The 13,346-nt window shown below is 40.6% G+C and overlaps 1 protein-coding gene across 1 annotated transcript; it reads left to right on the forward strand.

The window, feature by feature from the left end:
- Positions 1 to 3,770: 3,770 nt before the first annotated feature.
- LOC124132748 (perivitellin-2 67 kDa subunit-like) lies at positions 3,771 to 7,996 on the forward strand. The gene is made up of 3 exons (XM_046496851.2): positions 3,771 to 4,041; positions 4,787 to 5,367; positions 7,029 to 7,996. Exons 1-3 carry the CDS (start codon positions 3,811 to 3,813, stop codon positions 7,927 to 7,929), a joined length of 1,713 nt encoding a protein of 570 aa, XP_046352807.2. The 5' UTR covers positions 3,771 to 3,810; the 3' UTR covers positions 7,930 to 7,996.
- The last annotated feature ends 5,350 nt before the right edge of the window (positions 7,997 to 13,346 follow it).

Here is a 13,346-nt window from a genome sequence, read left to right on the forward strand (position 1 = left end):
GGCGAATAGTATTCTTCAAAAATTGTCACGGCATGGATCTTGGCAATCCAGTGGTTGAAAGCATGAGTAACGACCCATGCCGTCGGGGCACTATGACACACAGTCACCCAGTCACACATTGTTATCATCCCCATCAGGCGGCCCTTATGACAAATATATCCACAAAGGAGTTTGTGTCTTTTTGGTAAGGGTGATTATACTTTAACCAAATTGCAAAATTATAAACATGAATTACAAAATTGAAGATGATTGTATACTCAAACTATTCACGTCATGAAGGTTCAACTATAAGGTAATGCATAGGCGACAGGTTATGTATGAATTATTTGCACATTCATCGCATGTGAGTTGACGAGTATATACGAAGGGAAAACTCACATGAGGTAAATAAGTTAAACGTTATATATAATTATTCACTACACCCTCACTGCAATGTTATAGTCATGATTGATACTTGGAGACAGCGCATTGAAGACATGTCACACATCGCGGCTTGAGACGAGAGTGAGATAAAATTTTAACATCGGCATTATTTCAGCCATGTCGTGACTTGCAAAGGGTATACATAATCAATACATTTAAACCAGAAAAGTCTAACACAGATTGAAATTTAAAACAACCATGGAACCAAAAAATTACATCACGATACATAACAATACATTATCAAAACGGGCTATAGATCGCCAGCAGCAGACAACCTTGTTAGGAACCGTGGTGACTTACGATACTTCTGCTACCTGCACGCTTCCCCAGTAGGATTTACACCATCCCTTCAGCCGCTGGCGATTGTATGCATTTTTAGACAACCGCTGGCGATTGTAAGCAATTTTAGACAAAACTTTAAATAACAAATATTCTACTTAAAGGAGTAGTAGACATAAATATTCTTTGAACGACATGGCCTTATGACATCCCAGATCTGAATTATAGAATGGTAAACCTTCTATTGGTGGCATGCGTCTTATTTTTTAAAACATGCACTGGGTCTACTTACAGTATGGTATATCAGTTGCACGAGGACAACGTGGCTACGACCTCGTCCTAGAGGATACAATGATATATACATGGACGGGATGTTGACACTACGACCGTACTAGCCATACAGCTGGAGGTATCTCGATGTGCAGATTTGTGTGGTGAAGACAAAGGGATCGAAGATTTCACATACAAAAGTCCAAACGGATGTAGGGATCGTGCGATTGGATCAGGGCCAGTGTTTAGTAAGATATCTTTTAAACTTCACTCACGTACTGTATCATCTACCTGTGACGATAAAAAATGTAAAGTTGATGAAACACGCGGTGGCAATGTTACTAACCATCAGATGTAATGAAATATGCTTGGAAGTACGATTTTGAGAATATTTTTCTATTGTCAGTTCAACTGATTCTTCATGGATGTCGTGTTTATTTTATTGTTTGATGTTAGTCAAGTTGTTAACATGTTCACGGATACATTGCTAAGGTCAGCTGCGTGCATAAAGCGTATGTCCAGCTGCAGCTTACCTGATTGGTTTGATCACACTCGTCAATCTCTATAACAACAACGTTATTTTTTAAACCGGTAGCGAGCGCAGAAAGTCTCTCTCTGCATACATAACATCTGGAAATGCACTTAAATCAGGCTGCAGTGCTGCAGTGCTGTCAAACGTGACTTTCAGTTTAAGTCATTATCTGATTTAAATGGGGTCATATTTGAATGATTTGAATGAGGCCTTTAAAAGAGTTTCTCATAAAGAAATATAGTGGCTGTGGGTAATGGGAATTAGAACATGATGTTCCACAGAAACTCAAAAATGTATTTGAGCAACAGATAATACATTTAATGCGTCAAATAGTAGATAACAAATACAAACTAGCAGCAAATAAAGTAAAAATAAAGTAAATTTAACAAAACTGAACATGAACTTAATATTGTCATAGTAAAAACCTTGAAGATGAATATCATGTCCTGCTTATATGTCGGTATAACAAAGAACTACGGATGCGTTAACATTTTCCGAATGCCCATCAAAAACTATCTTTTTATCATCAACAAGAAACCATAATTTATTGCATAACTTAGCTTTGTTCATCAATCATACATTGTGAAGTGAAAGCTTGTCTTTCAGCCCATGGCTTGAAGTGATGTAAGTATTGTGACCTACAGTTCAGAAATAAACAAACTATTATAAGCTTTGTAACGACTGTATACCAAGGTGTGTCATTTCAATCAAGGGATCCCGGATCTGGTTTACTGCAAACCCAAAGTCACTTAGGTTAATATAATTGCAGTTGTAATCTACAAGAAGATGTATAGTATTTTGTATTTCTAGACAGACATATTGTTTTTCAAGTCTCACCTTAAATATATACACACAAAACGGGAAAATATGTTTCACAACTGAGCCCCTCCGTAATGGAGCTACCAGAGATTTTTTCATTGGACAAATGTAAAATCTTGTACAAAGAAATATATAATATGTACATTCTACATAAAATTAAATAAAAAGTGTAAAGATAAAATAAAATTATTAACTAATATGCATTATGTTGAATCATTTACCCAAGTTCAGTTTGCAAGTTTTGGCAGAAGGTTTTATACAATTCTGGACATGATAGAATGTGGCACTTTCTCTACATCCATAAGATGCATAAAATCACTGCGAGATTGCAAACATTTGTCAAGACAATATTCCGTCAAGTCATTATAGAAGTGGTCTATAATCTAGATGCATCAACATCCGAAACCATCCATAAAGTATTGACAAAAGTCGAACATCATCGCACTGCCTTGTTATTCGCCGCGCATATTTATTACATAACAACACGCATAACAACATGCAACACTATCCAAACACCCTAACACTACCATGCAGTCAGCACAACACTGTCACATTACAGTAAACTACGGTTATAACGAACTCAAAGGGACTACTAATTTGAGTTCGTTATAACCGTAATTCGTTATAAGCATATATACAGTATAACTACAGCAAATAGTCGGGACTAAAAAGTTAGTTCGTTATATCCGTTAGTTCGTTATAAGCGTGTTCGTTATAACCGTAGTTTACTGTATTTTCAAAACATAACACTGTCACATTGGTTTCAAAATACAACACTGTCATATTGCACACATTCACTCACTAACAAAACATTAACACCCTGTACTCAAAACACAACACTGCAATTCTAAAGTCACCACAAAACCTTTCACATTGTTTCCTTACACAACACTATGACATTGAAATACAAAGAACACACATTTTAATCATGTACTCCAAGCAACACAACACTGTCATAGTTTACTCCAAGCAAAAGTACACAACAAACCAACACAACACACATATCCAATAAGCTAGGGTTCATAGGGAAACACCGCCTCCGTGGTCTTGTGGTAGTGCGTCCGCCCGGAGAGCGGAAGGTCCAGGGTTCGATCCCTGGCCGCGTCATACAAAAAGACGTTAAAAGATTGTACTTGTTGTAACCCTGTCTGGCGCTCGGCATTAAGGGGCTAAAACAAGGACTGGTCGGCTCGGAGTCAGTATACTGTGTCTGAGTGGGGTATTCATGTTAAACTGCGGCATGGTATCTCAGTGAGCTAGCACTATAAATCGGCATCAGTCCGGACTAGTACAAGCAGCCACACACACACATACACGTGCATGCACGTCGCTATATAAGTGCAATAATCTTGGACGCGACGTTAAACCCAATTTCACCTCACCTCATAGGGAAACAATACCAAGCTACATGAACCGTGCAGTAGATGACGCGTTGATTATATACAGACTCAACTTTGTATTCTGCGTCATTAGCCAGCTAAACAGCGATGGTGTTTTGGTGTCTTGTTCTGGTGTTTGCTCTCTCCGCCCTTCCCCTTGCGGATGGGAGGAGATGTCCCTCCCCACCCCCGGGCATCAACAAGATGAGACGAGGGGTGGATGTAACAACCCTAGATCTTTTGCCGCTTGATCTGACGACTAGCAATCCTGATGGATTCAAGAGACCGATTATTGACTTCACCTGTAATCTGAACCTTACCTGGACCGATCGTAAAAAGGTAAAACGATGCGATAAGCTAATAATTAGTGGATTATTTAATTGAAGTGATGGATTTACCATAATGTACATCATTTACGATCGAAGTAGGCAGTGAAGTTGTCTACGAAAGGCTTAATATTAACTAACATCTTTCAAAGAGAGTGTGTGAGTAAATGATTGTGTTTTTTAAAAAGTATTTCAGCAATATCACGGCGAGGGGCTCCATAAATGGACTTGTTTGGAATCGAACCCGGTCATTGTGCAAAATGAGCGAACGCTTTAAACAATAGTCTACCTACCCCATCGACCCTCTTTTAAAAGAACAAGCATTTAGACCAAGACATAGACAGAAATAATTTCTCTTGCATACATTGAAATACAATCCTAAATGATCGATTTAGATTTACGATTGTTGACTCTGGTTGATTAAATTGGAGTTTGGGGTTTTAGAAGGATGGGGATTCATAAGATCAGTACTTATGCATATTTAATTAAATGACGCAAAAGTGTGTTTCAAATCTATATGAGTGGAAATTGTGTTTACAAACAGATTAGCTATCCCTTTCCATTATAAAAATACTCGAACGTTTAAACACCTGTCAAAACGGCATATAGTATTTATCAAACTCCATATTCAATTACTATCTCAGACAAACAATACTCTTTTCTTGAGCTTTTGTCATCAATCGGGCCGTTGCCTGTACTTTTGAAGTAACCAATTCCGAGGTAACCACAAAAATACAAAACAATTCTATATTTTCCAGAACACATACGATCTCCCAGATCAAATATGGGACATACTCAGCGTGCCGGGAGGTTGGTCACATGCTAACGAAAAGATCTTTAAGAACTATAACGAAGTGAAAAGGACAATGGCAGCAAGTGCTGGAATCAGCGTGAGTTTTATGTTTGGCATGTTTTCAGCCAGTGGGTCGTACACCAAGATGCAACACACTCTTACACGTACATCCCAGTATATTGAGGAAGTATCAGCTTACGACGCGGCCTTGAAGATTGACTTTCTACCAGCATTTGACTTGAAGACCAGTAGGTACTTCAAACACTTTATTGACAGGCTTTCAACAAACTTTACGAGTAATCCGTCATCTTATTTTAGATTTATTCGTTACTTTGGCACTCATTATTTTACGTCCGGTAACTTCGGTGGAGCCATAAAACTGCACATTGAAACCAAATCAAGCTACTACGATGGGAAGACTACCAGAGATGTACGAGCTCAAGCCAAGGCATCATTTCTCAGTCTGGTGAAAATTAGAGGCAGCGGTTCCAGTTCTAGCAGCCAGATTGACAGGAACTTCAAGAAATCTTCAACTGAATCTCTTAAGTAGGTTTCTTTAGAAATTTTATACATTTTTAAACTTATCCGATCTCACACTATGCACACCATTATGTGCCTACCCCCAAAACGAGCATGCTGTAGGACGAAAACGTCCATAAAACGCTCATTAGGACGTCTCCTAACTCGATTCCTTCGGTCATTGAAGTCGAGAGTGAACCTCGATTCGTCCAAAAACATGACATCAGTCCAACATTGATTACCCCAATACTGACGTTCTCTACACCACTGACGCCCCTGACTCAAATTACGTGCAGTAATTGTGGGGTGCCACGTGGACGTCGTGCACGCAGACGATTTCTCACCGTCTTGGGCATGTACTCTCATACCAGTTGCCAGTTGCGACCGGTCCCTTATCTGAGAAACAGTTTGCAACCAACTTCTTAATGTCATCGTTCCGACTAATCTGTCCTGGGCTGGAGTTTTCGCCCTTGGCTATCGACGTTATGTTTTTGTTGGTATTGGGCCCTCAATCTGCTGGTGACAGATTGAGAAACATGCATTCTTTGGGCAACAATATTCTGACGTGTGTCCACCTGCAACAAGTCTGTGTCAGTAAACGTTCAGCACGTCGCATGAGCAATACTGTTGCTTTCTAATTATTAAATGTGTTTGGTTCCAGGAAAACAATATGCGATTTCTCACAACTGAGTCTGAGTGACAATAGAAAATCTGGCATACCATACCTTGCACGTGCTGTCCGAGGTCACGTGCTTCATGACAGTCACAATGTTGTGTTTGGGAGCTTGATTTCTTCGGAAATGTTCTTGCCACATAAATCACTTACTTTCACTGCCAGATAATCCTGTAACCGATCAGAATAACCAGTGCCACGATAGCGTGTTTCTTAATTGTGTTGCAAATGAAAATGATATGTTAATTTGAACTTTGCCAAATATGGCATGCTTATTTTCAGCCCTATTTTGCCTTTTACGCTCAATTGAATCTGTTTTCGCCAATATCATCGAGACTGGTTGTGCTCCGGCGTTGACGTTTTGTATACAATGTATTTTTGTAGTTGACTCTGCATAATTGATAAATGCTCCAGAGCGTAGGATGAAACTCGGGGACTCGGGGTCCTCCAGCAAAAGGTTAGTGAATGAGTGGGTGAGTGAGTATGGTTTTAGCCGCTTTTAGCAATATTCCAGCAATATCACGGCGGGGGACACCAGAAATGGACTGCAAACATTATACCCATGTCGGGAATAGAACCCGGGTCTTCGGCGCGACGAGCGAACGCTTTAACCAGTAGGCCACCCGACCGTCCCCCAGCAAAAAGTCCCCAGTTGGAGTAAATATAGAACGCTAACGCTGGGCAATAATCAGTCGTGATATCAGATTCCATCGGGCGTAAAAAATAAAATTGTGACTATGCATACAAATTTTCAGGAGGTTTAAAACAGAACTCAGAATAAAATGGGGTAACAATTGAAAAACTACAGATAGAAGTCATGCATTATATAAGTATGAGATCGGTGGGGTAGCCTTGTGGTGGAAGTGTTGACCATGGTTCGATTCTTTACGTGGATACATGTTCGAAGCCCAGTTCTAATATCCTCAGCCGCGATATGGCTGGAACAAGCGGTGTACAAGTCTACCCCTTCGCCTATATGATAATAATTATATCCGACATCTAATACATTTTTAAGGTACTTCGGTGGTGATGTCAATCTGCTTTCAAAAGGTCTAACAACTTGGCAACCTACAGTCATAACAAACCCATGGCTCTTTTCGGGGGAAATAGCTCCTCTCAGTGACTTTGTTGAGGATGCGACCAAAAAGAAGTCCTTCGATCGTGCGGTAAGTAGCTATATCAACAAGGCCAACCTCCGGGAAATCGAGCGACTTTTGATTGCATCAGCATCATTCAGTGGCGTACAATCACTTCTCACACGAGTAAGAGCAGAACTGAAAAAGATTGAGCCAACCCAGAGCATTGTGGACCAGCTTGGCAAAGAAGTTGCACTGGATTTTCAAGTCCCTTCGTGGTTTACCGAGGACCTACAGTTATGCTTCAAGTGGTATGCAGATGGAGATGCTGGTCAGTGTGGTGGAGGGGTTGGTAGACTCCTATGTGCACCACCTGGACGAATGACTCAAGTCTACAGAGATGACACTGACAGAAGGGCAGGAGGATGTAGAATGAGTTGGGGACTCATTCCGAAAAGTAAGACGCAGCCATTGTGGTTCCATTCAGTAAAACTCTGCTACAGATGGTATGCTGATGGAGATGCTGGCAGTTGTGGATACTCACGAGACACCTACTGCGCATCCTTTGGAACATATACTAGAATATACATGGATGACACCGACAGGCGACCTGGTGGATGTCGAATGTCCTGGAAGCTGTCTGTTGCCAGCACATCCCCGAAGTGGCTGAAGAATGCCAAGCTGTGCTACAGTTGGTATGCTGACGGTGACGGTGGTCAGTGCGGTGGAGGGGTGGCTCAAGATCTCTGCGCCAAGGCCAACCAGTGGACGACGTATTACCGGGACGACACTGATAGACGGCCTGGGGGATGTCGGATGAGCTGGGGCATCAAACTATGATGACTCTAGTCCATTGGCTTCAAATTACAACGTGTTTGTTTTCACGCTCGTATTAATAAAGCCACAAGCTAACTTAAACATGGCGGCTTGTTATTTAGTGCATGTAAGCGAATTTAACACTTATAGATAGAAAAAGGTAAACGATTAATTCATATGGCCAAAATGCCATAAGGGTCCCACAATTTAATACCCTGTATGTGTATGTGCGTGTTTGTGGTGGTGACGTGTGTGTGGGGAGGGGCAGGGTGTTGGGGTGGGTGGTGTTTGTGGTAGTGAGGGTGGCGTGTGTTTACAGACAGGCTATATTATTAGCCAGTGCTTTAAAAGACACGATGGTTTTCTAAAAGAGGAGGCAAAAGGGATTTGATGTCGAACGTACCATTATCTGATTGCCATACCTTGCCATGTGTTATTGTGTCACTATGAGTATCAGTTATATTTAATTTATTTAACTGGACTGAATATCAGTATTCATGTATTGTCCCTGAAGATGAGGGTTAACTTATATTTTTACTAAGTAAATACGGCCACAGTCATATTCATTCCATCATACAGACGCAAAATTGGAATTGCATTTGGGTTCTGGGGGTCGGCGATGTACATCTTCCCGAGGCAAGGGAGTTAACTGACTATAAAAATCCAGTTTCCTACCTTGCCGAACTAGGCTCGAATTATTGAGCTATATTTTGGCTGGTCTAACGAGTCTATGCATAGTCCAATCAAAACCACGTTACGAAATGATCATCCGGTTCGTTAAGTGCCGTACAGATTTTGGTCGATTGCAGGATTTGCAAAGCATGTATACCGCCAACTCGGCCGCAACAGATATTTTCCAAATCTTTTCAGGTTTTTAATCACGTTGCTCACGTGATTTGAAGCACTTTGCGAAGTAAGAGCCGTTTTATTAAAAAATACATCTTGATTATCAATTAGATCGTCTTGACTTGGCGACGCCATTTTGTGTGAAGCAAATGCAAGTGATATGAGAAATGGAATTTGATTGGTCATTTGGAGGTATATAGAAGGGACATAACTCGTAATAGCCAATGGTGAGGCTACGATCGAGCCCAGAAGTTCCAGCCTAGTTCGGCAAGGGTGGCAACATGACTTTACAGTCAGTTAACTGCCTTGCCTCGGGAAGATGGCGACGTACTCTTAGTGGTCAAAGCAGTGTCACCTCACCAGGAAGGGCCATTTTCGATGCCCCAAAATAGTGAGGCCCCTCCTCATAATGTCAATCACTATTTCGTCTGGTCTGGTTAAAAAGCCGCCGTGATGTAGCTTGAATATCGCTGACTGTAAACAATTGAACCTGAATCAGCAAAACCAGTGATTATCAACATAAGCAACGATAACATGAGATACGACGACACATAATCAGCCAGGTTGCTCATATTCTTATAAATAGGACCCGTGAAGATCCGTCCAGAATAGGTCTTCAGCAACCCATGCTTGCCGTAAAAGGAGACTATGCTTGTCGTCAGAGGAGACTAACGGGATCGGGTGGTCAGGTTCGCTGGGTTGTCTGGTTCAGACTCGATTATTTACAGACCGCCGTCACATAGCTGGAATATTGCTGAGTGCGGCGTTAAACAACAAACAAACAAACAGTCGTATAAATAACATGGGTTAATCAGAACCTATTCTATTCAAGACTCCTCGTAGAATTCAAGATAATAGGAGTATTCACATTGGTGGCATGATATTGATAGACACAGGTGCTGTATAAAACTCGAGTTAAAACTTTGTTGTATTCTGGACAACGGAGGCATACCCTCGAAACCTGTTTAGCCCGTTCAACACAGTCAAGTGAGTAAATGCTTTCGAAACGATTTCGATTCCCAACATGTGTAAGCTTATTTCTTGTGTTCACCGTCGTAATAATGCTGGAATATTGCGCTGCGCGGTATGAGACCCACTCACTTTAGACCACTGCATGTCCTACATATGAACTTCATATTACAATGTCAACGCTTATCGCTTCAAATCAATAGTTTGACTCTAGCTGCTGCAACATTTACATGTATATATGCAGCTGTCGCCGTGGTGGTTCCTATCACTGATACACTGGTGTTTTGTTTGACACTGCACCTTGGCTTCTCACCATTGCTCCATTATCAAAATATGCTCACTAAACGAACGTGTTTTTCCATACACACCTTTACAACGTTACGAAAGCTGGCACCTATAATGGTGGTTAAATCTCTATAACATACAGTAAAGCTAAAGTTTCTATCGATGTATAAGTTGAAGAAACATAACAGATGATGTATATGTCTCATGAAATTAGTAAAGCTGAGGTCAGCTGCTCTAGAGTCATTTGAGCCAAGGCTCAGGTGACTCCCCTTAGGCCGAAACGACTCCCCCGTCGAAGGCTCAGATAACTCACCAGGCTCCTCAAATGACTCCTCCATTTGTTTTGAACGTTACAAATGTTTTGACACTAATTGTGCAACAGTCTGTTGTGGATACCGTTGATCCTAATATCAAAGAATTGGATATAGAACAGGGGGTGTAGTTTGAGCCTCATATGAAAGAATCGGATATAGAACAGGGGGAGTAGTTTGAGCCTGATAGCAAAGAATTGGATATAGACCAGGGGGAGTAGTTTGAGTCTGATACTAAAGAATTGGATATAGAACAAGGGGAGTAGTTTGAGCCTGATATCAAAGAATTGGATATAGAACAGGGGGAGTAGTTTGAGCCTGATAGCAAAGAATTGGATATAGACCAGGGGGAGTAGTTTGAGTCTGATACTCAAGAATTGGATATAGAACAAGGGGAGTAGTTTGAGCCTGATATCAAAGAATTGGATATAGAATAGGGGGAGTAGTTTGAGCCTGATAGCAAAGAATTGGATATAGAACAGGGGGAGTAGTTTGAGTCTGATACTCAAGAATTGGATATAGAATAGGGGGAGTAGTTTGAGCCTGATACTCAAGAGTTGGAAATAGAACAAGGGGAGTAGTTTGAGCCTGATACTCAAGAAATGGATACAGGACACAGGGAGTATTCTAAAAATAAACAATAGATTAAGAAACGTATAGTGTTTTAGGAGAGGCACCTGTAGTTTTTTCCAAATAAAGTTAAATATAAAACTGTAATAAAATAACTGATACTTAAACATCTGACACACAATATTGGGGATTGTTCTTAACCTGACATTTCCGAATAGAAAATGAGGAAGAGGGTTTAAAACCTTTATTATACAAGATATATTTGATCTTTTCTGTCATCATTTTAATTCAAAACAAGGGGGGTCATTTGGGCCCAGTAGGGGAGTTAGATGGGCCTAGAGGGAGTGTTTTGAGCCAGGCTAGGGGAGTCACGTGAGCCTAGGTCCATATGACTCTAGAGTCAAATTTAGGGGAAGTCGTTTGAGCCTACTGCACCGGTTCCAAAACATATAGATATACTTTTACAACGAAATGCCATGCAGGAAATATACAACACATGTGACAAGGTGCAGATAATACACAACACATGTGACAAGGTGCAGGAAATATACAACACATATGACAATATGCAGGTAATATACAAAACATGTGACAAGTTGCAGATAATATACAACACAATGTGACAAGTTGCAGATAATACACAACGCATGTGACAAGGTGCAGATAATACACAACACATGTGACAAGGTGGAAGAAATACACACACATGTGACAAGGTGCAGATAATACTCAACACAATGTGACAAGGTGCAGATGATATAAACACAATGTGACAAGTCGCAGAATATACACAACACATCTGAAAATATGCAGATAATACACAACACAATGTGACAAGGTGCAGATAATACACAACACAATGTGACAAGTTGCAGATAATACACAACACAATGTGACAAGGTGCAGATAATACACAACACATGTGACAATATGCAGATAATACACAACACAATGTGACAAGGTGCAGATAATACACAACACAATGTGACAAGTTGCAGATAATACACAACACAATGTGACAAGGTGCAGATAATACACAACACAATGTGACAAGTTACAGATAATACACAACACAATGTGACAAGTTGCAGATAATACACAACACAATGTGACAAGGTGCAGATAATACACAACACAATGTGACAAGTTGCAGATAATACACAACACAATGTGACAAGTCGCAGAATATACACAACACATCTGAAAATATGCAGATAATACACAACACAATGTGACAAGGTGCAGATAATACACAACACAATGTGACAAGTTGCAGATAATACACAACACAATGTGACAAGGTGCAGATAATACACAACACAATGTGACAAGTTGCAGATAATACACAACACAATGGGACAAGTTGCATATAATACACAATACATGTTACAAGGTGCAGATAATACACAACACAATGTGACAAGGTGCAGATAATACACAACACAATGTGACAAGGTGCAGATAATACACAAAACAATGTGACAAGTTTCAGATAATACACAACACAATGTGACAAGTTGCAGATAATACACAACACAATGTGACAAGTTGCAGATAATATACAACACAATGTGACAAGTTGCAGATAATACACAACACATGTTACAAAGTGGAGGAAATATACACACACGTGACAAGGTGCAGATAATACACAACACAATATGACAAGGTGCAGATAATACACAACACAATGTGACAAGGTGCAGATAATACACAACACAATGTGACAAGGTGCAGATAATATACAACACATGTTACAAGTTGCAGATAATACACAACACAATGTGACAAGGTGCAGATAATACACAACACAATGTGACAAGGTGCAGATAATACACAACACATGTGACAAGTTGTAGATAATACACAACACATGTGACATGGTGCAGGAAATATACACACATGTGTCTGGTCAGACAAATTACCGAATATTATGTTGTTATTTTCAATAACATAACATTTACATCACTTTATGCAGGTTGTTTTTGCCATTAGTATATGCCTGTAGTATTTCACGGCTATTACACGGCTGGAATAATGCATAGGTATAGGATCGTTGAAAGGTACGATGCATCCACCGGGAACTGGCGATGGAAATAGATATCACATTCTTGAGATGGACAGGATGAGGAGAGAGGTAGAGGGTGACAGAGGAGAGTGGTAGGGGTGACAGAGGAGAAAGGTAGAGGGTGTCAGAGGAGAAAGGTAGAGGGTGACAGAGGAGAATGGTAGAGGGTGACAGAGGAGAGAGGTAGGTGGTGACAGAGGAGAGAGGTAGAGGGTGACAGAGGAGAATGGTAGGTAGTGACAGAGGAGAGTGGTTGGGGGTGACAGAGGAGAGTGGTAGTTGGTGACAGATGAGAGAGGTAGGTAGTGACAGAGGAGAGAGGTTGCTGGTGACAGAGGAGAGTGGTTGGTGGTGACAGAGGAGAGATGTAGGGGGTGACAGAGGAGAGGGGT

Source organism: Haliotis rufescens, unplaced genomic scaffold, assembly GCF_023055435.1.
Source record: "Haliotis rufescens isolate VD_foot unplaced genomic scaffold, xgHalRufe1.0.p SCAF_11, whole genome shotgun sequence".
Lineage (NCBI taxonomy): Eukaryota > Metazoa > Mollusca > Gastropoda > Lepetellida > Haliotidae > Haliotis > Haliotis rufescens.